The sequence below is a fragment of the Numenius arquata genome, chromosome 8 (genome assembly GCF_964106895.1).
Source record: "Numenius arquata chromosome 8, bNumArq3.hap1.1, whole genome shotgun sequence".
Lineage (NCBI taxonomy): Eukaryota > Metazoa > Chordata > Aves > Charadriiformes > Scolopacidae > Numenius > Numenius arquata.
Genome location: NC_133583.1, coordinates 49,130,112 through 49,146,140, shown reverse-complemented (window position 1 = coordinate 49,146,140; position 16,029 = coordinate 49,130,112). Strand labels below are relative to the sequence as shown.

Here is a 16,029-nt window from a genome sequence, read left to right as displayed (position 1 = left end):
ATCTACAGTAATAATTAATACTAATAGGATATAGGATTTTGTAAGCAACTTTGACATTTATTGTTCCTGTTGATCTTTAAGTGTTCAAAACCAGCCCAGTGTGAAACAACAGCTTTATCTCACAACTGTTTGTCTCGCTATTGCTACCCTGGCCAATATCAAGTCCTAGTTTTCAAGCTGGAAGTCTTCTTTATCTCAAGGCAGTGAATAGACGGTATCATTTTGTCTCCCATGATGAACTGTCATCACTTTCCCAACTTTCAGGTCAATTTTTCAGAGCACACAAAACCTGAAAGATTCCATACTGCCAAGGTACGATCAGAAAAACAGTAATCTGACCTATTCACTCTAGACTATAGTTACCTGTCCCTAAAGCAGGACTCGGATCTACTAAGTTAAAAAATAATAATTTTTTTTGAGAAAATTCCAAATGACTCTTACGGAGTAGGTCTTTTATGATCTCTTTAAAGCATCACCAAGAAGGAAGACGCTATGTCTCAATACCCATGTTTTACAGTATATCACAAGTTTTATGTATGTTATTCGTCTATGAGTGTTTCCACAAAATAGGCAGAGCTAACAGCAAAGAATGAGAAGACATGTGAATGCAGGCTGGGCATCTAATCTACCAGCAGGATGGATTAAGAATCAGACCTTGAACTTTGAGAAAAGACTAAGAAGAGAGCATAGAATTTTCTGCACAGAAAAGATCTTCCTCTTCCTTGCCATATATCAGGGAAAAAAACCAAAAGACCTGTTATAATAAAAACTGTAGCCTGCTATTCAATCCCAGCTCAGATGTCCAAAATCATCCCTCATTTGGTTACCTGAATCAATGGAAGAGCATTGATTTTAAATAAAGACGCAGTTAGAAGACACAACCTGAGCAAAATCTCAATCTCTGGGTTTTTTTATTGTGCAAAACAAAAAGAAAACAAAAAACCCTGTGCAAAGCAGAAAGTATGATGACACTTCTACAGTTAGAAATAGAAATAGTGCTAACACTTCGTTCAGAGCTGTATTAGGAGGGAAGATTGTTTTCGCTACTCAACTCGTCAAGACAATTATTCCACAATAATGATTCTATACTTTGGCTGCTTTTTCAGGAAGGGGAATCTGCTTTAGGTCAGGCAGCAAATTTGAAGAAATTAATGGATTTTTTAATCTTTTATATCAGTAGACACACAACAATTTTAACAGCAACCTCAGAAGTGTCAGCTGTGTCATAGAGGACACATCTTTTCATTGCCATGTTCAGAGTAAGACTTTTATAATTTAATAGTTGTCATCTGAAGAGTATGTTGGATTTACATACTTCCAGCATGATGACACTGATTCTGTATGACCTAGAAAAGCGGTTTAAGCATTACAGATGTTGTTTATTCTCAAAGAAAATTCTTAAAATAGAAAGACATACCTGGTGTATTATCTGAGCTACAGGAAGTTGTTCAGCATATTTTAGTGGCTCTGTTGCCAACTCGTCCTTTGGAAGCCTGGGAAGAAATGAAGTTAACATTTATCAAAGGTAGTACAATGTTTACCAAGTTAAATTATGGGAATTTAAGATTTTCAGGTACATTACTTTTCAATGTGTGCTATCTAGGATATTATTCAGTTTAATATGAAGAAAAAGTGTATTTTCGGACATTAATTGAATATATATCTTACAAAGCCGAGTAAAAGAATTAATTTATAGTAAACAGAAGTGTGTGTAAGATTGAGGACATCTTTCCCTGACCAAAGCACATGAAATAGAAATTTAGCAGCAGAACCCTAAGATAACCTTTATGTTTAGTTTTAGACAAACAAAGTGCTGGTGAAAGCTGGACTGAAATCCCCACAGGAAAAAAGCGTTACGCGTTTACAGAGCAGATTCAGCCTGTTAACAATACAGGCTTCTTCACTCAGTCCTGCCAACATAATTCAAATGTGTTCATCTCAAAAGGGAAGAGGAATTATTCACCGTTTCCCATTTTTTGCTCTAAGTGCACATCAGTGTTCAGCTGTGGTAGAAGTTCAACACCAGACACATTTGTGCATTTGCCAGCACAGTAGCTAGCTTTCAAAAGAAACTAGCATGAACAAAAAGAGTAGAATACTTCACAAAGAAAATGCATCATAACCCTTTAAACTTCGAATAAACTGTCATTGCAATTGAAAATTCAGAATCCATAAGCAGTCTCTTAAAAGAATATTTAAATTACAGTAAATTAATATGAAAGCATGTTTTAAACCCTTCAACCATATTGCTTTCTTCTACTGGAACGACACAGCATGTGCTACATTTTCAAAGTATCATTCAAGGTTTTCATCAGTCATTCCTCAATCTTTCTGAAGAGTTCTATATATAGGAATTTGAGTAAGATGACAAGAAATGAAGGGGGAAAAAAGATCCCCATGAAAACAACGCCTTTCTATAAAGTTAAAGCGGAATTACTTTCAGACAAAACTGTGGCCAAGACATTATTTTCCAGGTTCAAATTACTACCTTATGCCTATTCAAGTAAAAAATGCTACATGCTTGCTAAGTTAATATACCTGCAGACTGGCTGCCAGGTAAGAACCAGAAACTACAGACTCAGACTCTGCACTGGGAGTCAACAGGCTGTGGTAAAAGAGAGGACAATAAACACGAGTCTCTTCCCTTTCCCATTTCTGAATTTATGTTGCGATTTGGAATGCTTTTAAGCTCCAAATGAGAGCCTGAATACCCAGAAATCTGTAATGAACAGAGTATGAGGAAGTATGGAAGTCTTACTGTATCAGAAATTAGAACGAAAGAAACGTGGCAGTATTTCAAAGACCATAGTGACAGCCTGACTAGAACTGCTTAATGTGCTTGAGAAAAATTAAGTAAGCAAGCTCTGAACTACTGAAGCTGGTCTACTACTCATTTACTTATATGGTTTTTAGAGGTTTTGGACTACTATGGCAATGATGAATTTCTGCTCACAACATGAAACATACTGCTGTTACAGGCCAACACAACCATCAGAGCTTAAGTGGGCTCCACAACCCCACTGTGGTGTGTAGAAGGAACCTTTCCACTGATTTCCTTTCTACTTTCTACCATTTGCGGAGTCCTCACTGGCAAACATACCACTGCCTATTTAGCTGCCCACAGTCAGCATGAATTTAAGATGACTTCTGTTCTTCTGGGAGCCTGTTAGCTGACACAACACCTTGATTTATGGATACCAGCTACATAAACCCATTTCTTAGCCATAGTTCTAGATGTGCAATCACTGTAGACAGAACAAAATACTCATCAATATCTTGAACACTTTACAGAGGCACTGCAAATTTGGAAAAAAAACCAGAACAACAGTATCTCACACCCCAAAATTAAATACTTCAAGTTGCAAGTAACAGCTACAATTACTCTAAACTGAATGTTAGCAAAGAAAAAAAAAAAAAAAAAAAAAAGGCTTGTCTGTTCTATCAAGGACTTTGTGCATTTGGCAATGTTTTCTGTCTAGACAAAGTCAGCATTCCCTTGCATATTCAAACACCTTCCTTGTCGATTACAGAAAAAAAGACCTTTCTTCAAATGTCAAAGGATTAAAAAAGAGAAAAATTATCAAGATAATTTTGAGCTTTAGGAAGCTTTACTAAAAAAGCAGGGAAGGGAGAACAGTATAAACGTGGATTTTAAAGTAATTAGATTTAAATTGAAAATAGGCTGATAGGAGCCCTTCAACATCAAGAAAGAGTATTTTTTCATTTTTCCTAAATTTACTTTCTGAAAAAAACCCAACAATTGAACTACACTACATTTTTAATATATATAAGACATAGATTACATAGGTGCACATTATAATATATATACATACATGTGTCTACATATATGTACCCACACTATAGTAAGTATACGCGCACGCAGGTATTTTGGAAGAACAGTTCAGAACTATTCTCAAAATTTTTTCTTAAATGCCATGAACTTCTTGTATATGTACTCAGTGAGGTACTAGCTGTCAAGTCTACATAAGAGAGTTTTGATTCTTTCCTGCAGATAAGCCTCCTCAACCGGATAAGCACGTATCTCAATCTTTTATATTAAACTGCATAAATTAAAGCATGGAAGCTCAAAACTCTTGACAAAAAAAGCTGTATGAAATATTGCCCAACTATATTCTCTACCTGGAGCAAGTCATTAACTTGAGCTAGCAGGTATGATAAAGCAGTGTATCAATAAACTTAGGGCATCTGAGGCTACTAAATAAAGTGCAAGAATAACTTGCAGTAAATGATCTTTGCAAATTTGACAATAACAGTGTAGTCTTCATTACTATGATATTGCAGTGCTACCATCTAAAACGATTGCATGGCATTTTGTCAAGTGAAACTGGTCTAAATATTTGTGTAACAGGTATAAGGCAACTTCCTCTGAATTTCTTTTTGCTTCTTTTATTTTACCAACCTGCTGTGCAGTCATTCTTTCTCACAAAGGTGAAAACTGGACCATGCAACAAGAAATTGCTACCCTGTAAGCAGCATGGAGGATGAAACACTGCATCCAAAAGGTTTCTATGAAACAGCATCCATCCTGAAAGAACAGGAGTAAAGTCAAGACTTGTCTGTCCTGAGAAAAGGCCAGAAACAACTATTGGAGCCTAAAATCAAGTAGGCACAGAGGCTATATTTTAAATAAGAACAGAGACAGCTCACTACCAGTAAGATCAAGCAACATGACATAGCTCACAACTGCATCGCTGAGTTCTCTCCCCCAAAGCAGGGGCTGCATCCAAAACTTACTGCTCTTGGCACGTGTTATACCCTGAACCACATGCAAACACTGTCCAGGAAAGCCCTACCTGTCATAAGCCAAAATAGCATCAGGGACTGTGCTAACAATTAAATGTCACATATGACCGCAAGACAGTATTATCAGTCTGTCTCATTTACAAGCACAGGAGCAGCCTCGTATTCTGTCTCTAAGAAAATGACAATTGGTGAGCTTGGTCAGTTTTGCAAGTGGATCAAAGAAAAGCCACAATCAGGCCAGTTGGTACCAAGGAGAAAGAAACTTGCTGCAAAACTGATACTTCATTTTACACTAGCCCTAAGATTAGCGGCCCACCAACATCAGACCTCTTTGACTGGCAAAATTACATGAAAAAGGCAATCCTCTTCTAAAAAGCGTAAGGGATAGGAAGGCCGTGAGTAGAGAGGAGAAAAAGGTCAACACAGAAGAGGATGTTCTACTTCCTCCTCTTTTGCAGGGCTAGGGAAGAGAACAGGTCAGGAGAAAGATCATCTCCATTACCATCATCCTGACCTTGCCTCTCCCTTTCAGAGGGACACAAGTAAATTGGTTACTACTCTCCTTCCAGAAATAACTTCCAGATGCCTGGGGTGGCATTCACTTTTGCTCAAAACCAGTTATGTTGGGAAAAAAAACGAAATTAAAAAAAAATAATCTGTTGATGGAATTTGTGATCAGATCACACGTGGCAATTTGAGGCTGTAATTTCACAAAATTAGTTGGTCTCACTATCTAGTTCCTTTATAATTGACACTTAAACCTTTATAAAATTAAGGGCTAATTTGTTGTAATACAAATTTCCTCATATGTTTAATTTCTTTCAAAACAGTTCTATTGCAAAAACAAAAGTCATTTTTCATGAATTAATTTTCCAGTAAGAAACAGTCCTTTCTGTCTCAATTGAGCATGACAGCAGAGTGCTGCCAACAGTGCCAAGGCAAGCTAACGCAGCGGCATATCAGCACATACGACATCATGCCTGACAGCTGGTAACGCAAAGCATAAGGAGATCTTGATTTTCAGGGAGAGGACTAGTAAGAAACATAAAATCAGAAGAGAAGTGGGAAGTAGTAAGAGATAGCAGAAGAGGAGGATCTTGAAAAATTCAATTTAAAAGTTATTTTTATACTGCCACTGTGACTGCTCTTAGATGAAGGAAAGTAAGCATGAAACAGAAACTGTGGAAAGTGAATCTAAATGCAGAAAAATGTGTCAAGATATTTAGTGAAAAAATCTTATTTGTTATTTATATTTGCATGCTCGCTCTTACGGGAAAAATCCTGAGAGAGTCAACATGTGCTAAAGAAAAATAAATCCCTTGCATCAAGAGGTGGCATATTTTGCCACAAGTGCTAATCCAGCCTACGGTCTGCTACACAGAATAGCTGCAGTCACTTTAGGGCAGAGGTACATTTTATCTCATGCAAGTATTACAAAAATACAGGAAAAAAGAGCAACATGTGATCACTAACTAGTTTGCTCATGGCAGAAATGCACCATTAAGACACTTCAAGAGAGAGAAAAGTCTAGATAACAGGATAAGCCATAAAACTTGGCTCTCTGGGCAAATATAATTATTCACTAATTATATGAAGCAAAAGGACTATGGCCAATATTTGTTCCTTCCTATACAGTCTCTAGATCTGATGGTTTGGACAGCTCGCATATTCTTTCATGTATAAAACCCACGCATAGGTAATATTGTACCTCTCTGAAACTACTGTTACTTGATGGCAAGTCCTAATATATAACCACCTCTCTCGGAAACCATAGAAAATCAAAGTCAGAGTGTGAACAGGGTAAAGAAGAGGATCTCAGAGACAAAAATGCCTTATGGAAAGAAGGGTTTGGGGATTACCTTCTTTATTTGCTGTAGATGTACACAACCCACACTGGTCCTAAAGTGCAGCCTGGTTTGTTTATTTGACGTATAGCTTCTGAATAGTATGAATGAAAATACTGGACCAGATTGTCCCACTTCTAGAAGTGGCTCAAAATCAGTAATACTGCAACTGATTGGGCAGTCAGTACGTGACCAAAGGATGCAAATAACACAGCAGTGCCCTAAATCAGACACCCAAGACTGAAAGGTTGAAATTATTCATCTAAACCGGTGTATAGCACTGATAGCTTTATTGACTGTAAATACATGAACACGCTTGCATCTGGCAATAAAAAGAAAACAAAATACCAGAGCTTTATGCACCACATCAGAAAAAGTTATTAGGTTTCCTATTAAAGAGAGGCTGAAATGGGCTATGTCGGGTTTGAGTGAATAGTTTTTAGATTGGCCATTGAGAAATTTATCTACCATATCCATACTACAAAAGATTAAGAATTAGACCTTGGATTAACGCCAGGTACTTGATCTATCTGCTAAATCCTAACTTCACACATATTTAAGGATAGGGTATGTTTAAACAACAGAAGCACTAATGTACGTGGAAAATGCCAGTGCTTGAAAAGATGAGATCATGGTTAACTGCTCTTCTCCAAAAAGTGTGCTAATCCATCCTTTTATCATCTTTTTAAGGGAATCCAAGATTTGCCTATAAGCATGTTTACCACATGGACAGTCACAAAGAAGAGAAGCAAACACTCGAGAACATGATCATTCCAGGGAACTTCCTCACAATGTCTCCTTCATGGCATTAGTTCCTTCAGCTAAATAGTCAAAACAAGTCTTTTGGCTACTTAAGAAAGCCTTCGACTGCAACCTTTGCTCAGCTGAGTGTGGATGTCCCCCTCTAAAAACCTGATATACCTAATAATGCAAACAACTTCATTCTCTACCACAGTATTGAGCCTTGGTAAGCTGGGCAGCTGACAGTTTACCTTGGGCGACCTTGCAGGTCTGTCTAGCAGAATGCTAATGTGCATCTTTTGCAGTTCATTGCCGTGGAGTCTGAAAGTCATGTCTTTGAACCAGTAAGCAATTAGTGCATATTCAAAGACGAGAAAAGGAGGGAGCTATGTCTACAGTGGAAATGTGCAGGTATTTCACAAGTACAGCCAAGCACACCAAGATTCTTCGGTCCACGAATGCTGTGACCTCCACTTCATGATGCTTACAGAACCTAGCAGGTGGCATACTATCAAAGATGGGTTAAAAAGAAGATCGCACAAAAATGAACAATACAATATGGAGATAAAGGAAAAAAATTGAAGGCAAAAATGATCTTTGATGCAATGAGAAACTAAATCAATGTTAGACACAGTCAGATTTATAATTATCTGAAGGAGGAAGCTACTGACTTGTATTGAAAAGAAAAAACATTTTACTTCAGTGTGCTGGCCTCTACACAGAGATATTCCTGCAGAATAAAGCAGCAAAGCATCTTGTGGTTTAGAAACACAAAATGCTTTCTGTAATCTATTCATTTCTTATTTTAAAAGAAATGTGAAAGATTTTGACCCAAACTAGTTGTACAGACTTATTCCTGGGGTTTAAAAAGCACCTTAAGTCTCCAAATGCACAGTGATTTCTGTTGGACCTGGTCATAAACAGGTCCGCTGGTGTTCCCAGTCTGACAGACACATTGAGTTATAATCCGTTTCTTCATAAACTGGATAAAACTAGACTGTAACAAGTGTTTCCTCTGCCTTTCTGTGATCCACACAATTTTTTATCTAAAGAATTTCATGTGATTAACTTTTTTCAAACTACATATTCTTAACCATCCCAAGATCCTAAGAAGAAGTTAACAGAAGTCTATAGTGTGTTTTAACACAGGCTGATCGGTATCATCTCTCTGCTCTTTTATAGTCCATGGCTTTTGTCAAAATACGTTTAGTTGCTGAAGGGACTTTCTGTTCTTCCAGCTCCTATTTTTATACTTAGGCAAGACACAGGAAAGGAATTAAAAAGAATATTAGCTTAAGTAAGCAGAACTAACTTTGCTGCTACTGGAAAACACATGACCTGTAGGGCTTCATTTTGTTATCTCAAATATTCCACATTTTAGGTAAATTAGAAAATCTCTTTTGAATTAATTTAAACTTCAACATGATGATGCTGCTGAAGCACAAAATCCTAATAACAAAATGGAGATAAAAAGACCAGCTAAGTCTCTCCTCTATCATTGAAAATCACCATTTGAGTCCACAGCTAAAAGTAGGTACTCATTGCTTAATGTTAATTCATTTTCACAGCAGGCAGGATTTGGGGGTGGGATGGAAGAGAACAAGTGTCTCCATCAAATTTCCCAAACTCAGGACATGTTTAGACAGACAAGTCCAGCAATATCAGAGGAGCTTCTACTGACGGTCCAAAACCAGTCAGAAAAGAACATCGCCCACCCAGCTGAGACACACTTCAAACTAGATTGAATGTGTTATGTGCTGTAACTAGTAACTGAGGCTGCAAATTTCCCCCTTGAACCCAGTCCTTCCTAATTGTACAGGAAAATGTTTAAAAGAGTGGTTAAAAAAAACACAGGTTATTATCGCTCTATGACTAGTAGTTTGGAAACCCGTGACTGAATTTCACAGAAACCTCAAAGAAAAAAGACCAAACCCTCCCTTGCCACCACATCAGACATGCAGTTTAAATACTACTACCAGTTCACACTAGAATTATAGTTTCAGCTGGATAAAGCAAGCTTGTTCATTTTTTGTAAATGAAAGTTTATCAGCAGTGACCAATCTTTACACAGACCAATTCAACACCACCTGCCAATGCACAGAAAGTCAGAAAAATCAGCAGGAAGATGTTTTTAAAACAAAGAATTAACATGGGAATGTGCCAGGATGGCAATTCCATTATTTAGCAGCCACAATTAGTCTGTATAGCGAAGTTTGTATTTTGTTTGATACCACTGTTCCTTCCTGCATGTGTTCAAATTAAACAGGGTATCTGCATTTGTTTATATTGCTACACTTTTAGCAAGCACCTTCTAAAAAACCCTGTAATACACGCTTTTTAAGTCCCAATATTTCTACACCTACGGCACAAATTTCTATTTTTTCAGTCCATGAGTCACGTAATGTACCATCCAGCTATAATTTCTCATGAGACTGCTTAGTTCACTACAAGAATCTGTCAAAGTAGCAGTGGCAATGTCTGTTCTTGCCCAACACCATACTCGGACCTTCTACCTTACCCCTACATTTCAAGCTTCCTGCTTTACTTTTTTGCCCCTTTACTCCAATTAATCGATGGAGGTAACTACACAGAATTATACAAACATTTCTAAGGGATTTTCAGATACCATCTGGTTCAACCTCCCAACACCAGATCAGGTCAGCCACGGCTCTGCCTGGCTGAGTCTTCAAAACCTCCCGAAGTTCCCCATGTAACACGCTCTGCTGCTTCTTTACCCTTTTTACAAAAACATTTCTCCTAATGCACAACCTGAACCTCACAAGCCACAACCTACAGCCAATGTCCCCATTACCAAAAGAAGACTTTACCTTAGCCATCTCCATAACTGCATGTCAAATAGTTGCAGCCTGTTACTACATTTCCCATCTTCTCAGGGCTAAGCAAGCCCAGATCTCCCAACACCTCTCACAAGCCGTGTGCTCTAGGCCCTGACCATCTCGGCAACCCCTCTCCACTATCTCAGCAACTTTCTTGAAGGGGAAGGCCACAGTGTTTCAGGTGGGGTTTCACCAGCATCAAAAAGAAATAACAACAATATTGCTTGATCTGCTAATCATGTTGCTCCTCATGTAGCTTGCCTTATTGATGATGACGGTACTCTAGTGGTTCATATTCAACCTGGTGTCCACCACTGCCTCCAGATCCTTTACAGCAGGGCTGCTGATCAGCCTGTCAGCTTCTAGCCCCTACTGATATGAAATAACAAGAAAAAACACCAACTGAACATCTTTCTACAAGTGTATAAAAGAGCATATATTTGTACCAATAACAGACCTAGGTTTTCTTGAGAGAAACATGCTACACACCGGGCACTCAGAAAATTAGTCACAAAAATTATAGTTCTGGGCTTTTGAGAAATGGTTTAGGGTGCAATCAAGTCTACCCTGACCACTAGATGTTACACTTGATCTTTCTGGATACAACATGATCGGTAACACATTTCCGTAAAGCAGACAACCAAGATAGACAAAGAACTTCAAAACAGTATTCCACAAAACCAACTGCTTTCCCTTCTTTCACCAGTAGTGTTTCTCTCTGTAGCCAACTCTAGAAGTCTTAAGAGTGGCTATGACAGCCAGAACTGAGTATCATTCCAATCAGCTAGCAGCAAATGCTTTAGATCTCCTGTCAAGGCATGGACCTAGGTAACATTATATTGCTAAGCACATTAGGAGGTGGTTTTGTCACAGAAAGCTGCACAGCATGCATGCAGCTCTTAAGCTTTTTATCAGTCTTATCTTCCAGACCATGATTTTCTGTTATTTATAGATGACTTGTGCACTTTTTTGTCTGGATTCTGGTTTTGTTTGTTCTTGTTAATGGCAAATGAAACCTCAAGTTCAGATACAAACACTTAACTGGATTATAGTCTCTGAGGCCAAGAGACGAGTAACTGCAGGTTACTGAGTCTGCTGGTGTTGAACAATGAATCTATTAATGTTTGACCGTGTAAAGCAGTCATCCTTTGTCTTCATATTGGTATTTTATGGTCTGCCTTTCTGTCCTCGCTTATTTCATAGTACGAGAACCAGAAAGGACTCATCTCCTGTTCCACCACAGACCACTGCATATTAACCAGAGTGCCCTATATTAAGTTCAGTGACTTTACAAACTTTACAGCCTTTAAGCCCAAATGATTTTAGTGGTCTGCTCCCAGGAACAAAAGCAGCGGCAGCAAGTCGTACTTCTCCTGGGTCAAGTACACAGCACACCACTTGCCAGTCCCCCAACAGGCATACAAACTTGGGAATTCCTCTGCTTATCCAGGCAAGCCACCAGGTCTGAGGTCTGTGAGACAAAGAGAGGGACAGCATCTCTTTCCACTCCATTCAATGCTGTAGTAGTTCCAGCATCTGCCAGCTCTACCTGTATGAGACATTGCCTGGATTTGCAAGCTCTTCCTAGTTGCAAAGCCAAGCAGTAGGCTGGAGAAACCAGATTCCTAATGTTCCAAGGTGATTTCTAATCCAAACATTCGACAAGAAATCTGGCATCTCAGACACATGCCAAGTCCAGATTTCCGATTACCTCACCCTCCTCTTGCTGGGCAGGGACAGATGCAGCAGCTCAGAGCGTGCCACAAGCTATCAGCTCCCTCTCTCTCTGCAGTCTCCGAGGGACAAGGCTAAAGCAGGAACAGAAGCAGCTCCAAGGGCTACAGGCATGTCCCTCCCCATCTTTCTTTCTCAGTTACCCTAAAGTCTCTGTAGTATTTTATTTGTCTTACTGCAACAGTAAAGAGAGAAAACCATTTAATGTGAAAAAGCTTTTTTACAGAAGTCTCAGTTTATTTCCATACTTACGTTGATATGAATTCTGCAACGTCTTAATCATCAAGACGGTAAATGGTAAGCAACGTTTAAGCAATCATCAAAGATCTTCTTTATGATGTATTAAAACACTTCTATGAAATGTTAAGCTGCCAAAAAATTATTACATTTTTCAAGAACACCTATATGGGTTGGAACTTCCCCACAGTAAAAATAATTTAGGAGTTAGCAGAATTATTATGCTAACAAAAATGTCTAACAAAAACTAATATTAAATACTTATTTTTTTTAAAAAATGGAATTTTAACTTTTAAAATGAAACCTTCAGTATCCAGTCAGAACATACCCAAACTTAAGTTTACCATAACCTTCCAAGGCTGTCTTATGGCAGTAGAATATATATATTACATGGGTTAATCTGGTTTTACTTTCCAAAACAAAATCAAAACACAGAAAAAAAAATCCACTCTTTTGTCAGAGGATTGTTCATGTTTTGGGGTTTTTTTTAAACAAATGTAAGGGTTTACATAAAATATGCAATTGTGACAGAGATTGAAGCCCCGGTATTATTAACCTAATCTTGGCCTTTATCTCATTCCAGTGGTAGGTTCTTCCATTATTTAAAAGTAATTTCCTGCAAATGTTTAGTATCTATGGAACATTGTATCAGTAAATCTGTATGTTAAGTATACATTATTAGTATATACTACCAGCAAGAGGCTGTGTAAAGCAGAAAACACCACAATGCCAATCTGTCACTCGGCTTTTAGAACTTCAGGCTCTCAATACATCTTACATCTCAAAAAATCTTTTCTTCTTAAAAATCTCCAATGCTGCTATGGTCCTTCACAATCCTATACATAAATATATATGTGTCTGTGTGTGTGTATACTTATGTACATAAAAGGCAACTATGAAACTAAAGCAGGAATTAAAAGTTTCTTGGTTCACTTAGTACAGATAACGAGGCCAGATTTCTTTTTCACCACCTGCCTGTGGAATAACTGTTACAGAACCAATGGAACAACTCCAATTGCACAGTAATATGCTCAAAAAAAAAAATAATCCACAAAGTGAGGGAAGAAGCTTTCTTTCTACAAATTTTGCATGCTACATATTATGAAATAAATGAAGTCTAGTAAAGACTTTACATTCTCCTGCACCTTTTAACTTCATATTTTAAATGTTTCATGGAAAACAAACGATTTCTAAATCATCTGCTTTCTCGCATGTTTTCATGAATGTTCAACATACCTGTAGCCAAACCTGTTAGAGCACTTTGAATATAAGCACCACGGTGGCAGGCGTGTATCTTTATTGTACATGTTCATTGCTCAGCTACAGTGGATCCTCATTCATGAGTGGGACTCCCACACGCTATTGCAATATAAGTAATCAAAACAATAGGCACCGATTTTTTTTTCAGCAGAAATATCAAAGTATTTTAATATACATACTATGAAGCCCTTCTACACGCATCATCATAAAATTCTACTCTGGTTTTGGAGTTAACGATAACCAAAAGTGTATGATGGCAACCAAGTATGCTGGAAACTAAGGGAGAAAAAAAAGTATTTTCTTTCTGCATTTTAAGTCTAATACCTCCACAGCAATTTTTTTTATGTCTACCCTATAGAGGCTATACATTCTAACAAAATCTTACTGTAAAACAGACTATGTGTAGACTATTTTGTGGCTAGTATATGTATTCTTTATGGCTGCTGGTCAATTGAGATTTCATGGGCACAGGCTTTTTATACTTTAACATCTCTCTACCTTATTTCCTAAAAACCCCACCAAAATAAACAAACAACAAACCAAAAACCTGCTTCTGCTGCATTTATCAAGACGAGGATGAATGCAGCAAACACACCCATCTCCACCAATGAATATATAAGTCACTTTGAAATGAAAAATTTCCATTTCAGTAAATATACTGCACTGTGAAGTACTGAACTTTCACTAGAGAGCTGCTTAGTGACTGCAGTTATTGTCTTACGCAATCCTGGACTGAAACTTGGCAATATAGGATTTACTGATGCACTGTATTCATTGAGAGAGAAAGGCCTGAAGGACAGATATAGCAGGGAAAACAGCAATAAGAAGAACCCCTGTTATCTCAAGCTGGCTCCTAAGCAGCGGACAACGTTTTCACGGCAGCACTCGCCCTTTGGCACAGGCAGGGGTTTCCTCAGTATCACGGCAGAACCACGGTGCCATCGCCTTCTGAGAAGAGTTGGCAGCCTGGGGTCCACTGGGAACTCTGGTAAGACATGGTTTATGACAAGAAAATGGCAGTGCTGATGGCTCTCCATAACTGGAAGATTCGGGGAATTTCTACTTATCTCAAGAATGTGGATATTTTTTTGTTATTCAAACACTTTTGCTACTGACCTTATGGCTATAAAAAGATGTTGACCAACCATTGGCCAGTGCACCTTTAGTAAAACCATCATTACACAGGAGGGTCTTTTCAATGAGGAGGAGGAGGGAAAGAAAAAACAGCTTAAAAATGAGCTATTGAGAGATTATATAGGCTGAATCCAAGACAATGGTATAGCTAGTGCAACACAAACAGATAACGTTATATTATAATCACCTCTAAGAGTACAATGAAGGGGTGTTTCTAGGTGTGGGGTTTTGTCTTCTGGTTGGTTTTGGTTGGTTTTTTTTTTACAAAGATATTAGAACCACTGATCTATTAGACATACTGCATTAATCCTTACAGATCAACCGCATACATTATATTTCCAAAATTATTTTCTACTGGAACCTTATTCCCTCCACTTCTACCAGAACAGTAAATTCAAAGTACACTACTGTACCTTAGTGTCTGAATGCTGTTTTTCTCATAAACAAATAGTTCCAATTGTATGTACACAATCCTACTGTAAAGGTAAGCCAATCCAAAGTGAAACTGGCAGAGGATAAACCACAACAAGAGAGATCCTGAGAGAGAACGCTCCAAGCAGATGCTAAGTCTGAAAATGCCTCAGTAAGCCCCTAGGAAGGATATTAGTTCACAGCAGCCACTTCTGATAGCACAGCGAAACACAGTGGAAGTCCTCTGCTACTTCCTCTCTGAGCCACCACCCCAGCTACCAATACAGCATCGTGCCACCAGCCTACGCGCTAAGAAAGGCAGATACGCAAGTCTGTCAAAACCAGAATGCACTCTCGTTCTTGTATGTGGAAAGAGCAATCTAAGAGTTAAATGTTAAATTTTAGTAACTATTGTACATAACCACAAATGAAAAAAACAAGACTATAGTTTAATTTAGCAAAAGACACTCTTTCCCCAAATTTATTCATCTGGAGAGAAGTATTTTGCAAGGTGATTTATTTGCTTGCACCACCTAGTGGGGTTTAGTTTAATCTAACAAAATAGTCAGAGCTCAGTTGTGTTCCTGCTTTGTGACATGAGTGACAGACCGCATTTTCTCACAACATCATTAATATTTCAAGCCTGCACAACCCACTAACAGCACTACACTTTAAGTTTCCACGTATCTATAAAAACAGCACAAAAAATCGCTAGAAAAAAATACCGCTTTTGCTTGTGTTAAATTTTGCAGGAACTTACCAGAGATGATGTAGAAAACTGTTTCCCAGTGTAATGTTTATGAGTCTCTAATTTGAAGTACATGTCAACAATACCTTGTCAGAGTGTACCGTACATAACCTCAACAGTCTTAACAGCTTGTGTTACGTGATAACAAGGCCACACACTGAGATCTGGAAGATTTCTACAGGACTTTTGGACCAAACCTCTGGCAGAAGCAGGCACAGGGAGCAAAAGGCTCTGTCTGCACGAAAGAGGACTCATCAGGGGCAGCATCCTCCTGTGACAAAGTCCAACTGCAGCAGGAACGAGGACGTACACTGCCTTT

The 16,029-nt window shown here is 38.2% G+C and overlaps 1 protein-coding gene across 2 annotated transcripts in view; it reads right to left on the bottom strand.

Moving 5' to 3' along the window:
* The window catches only part of PIGK (phosphatidylinositol glycan anchor biosynthesis class K), a 70,506-nt gene that overhangs the window by 22,648 nt on the left and 31,829 nt on the right, over positions 1–16,029 (bottom strand). For both annotated transcript variants that reach the window (XM_074152003.1, XM_074152002.1), the window contains one exon: positions 1,418–1,493. In XM_074152003.1, coding sequence (XP_074008104.1) covers positions 1,418–1,493 — 76 coding nt within the window. The remainder of the gene's footprint in view (positions 1–1,417; positions 1,494–16,029) is intronic.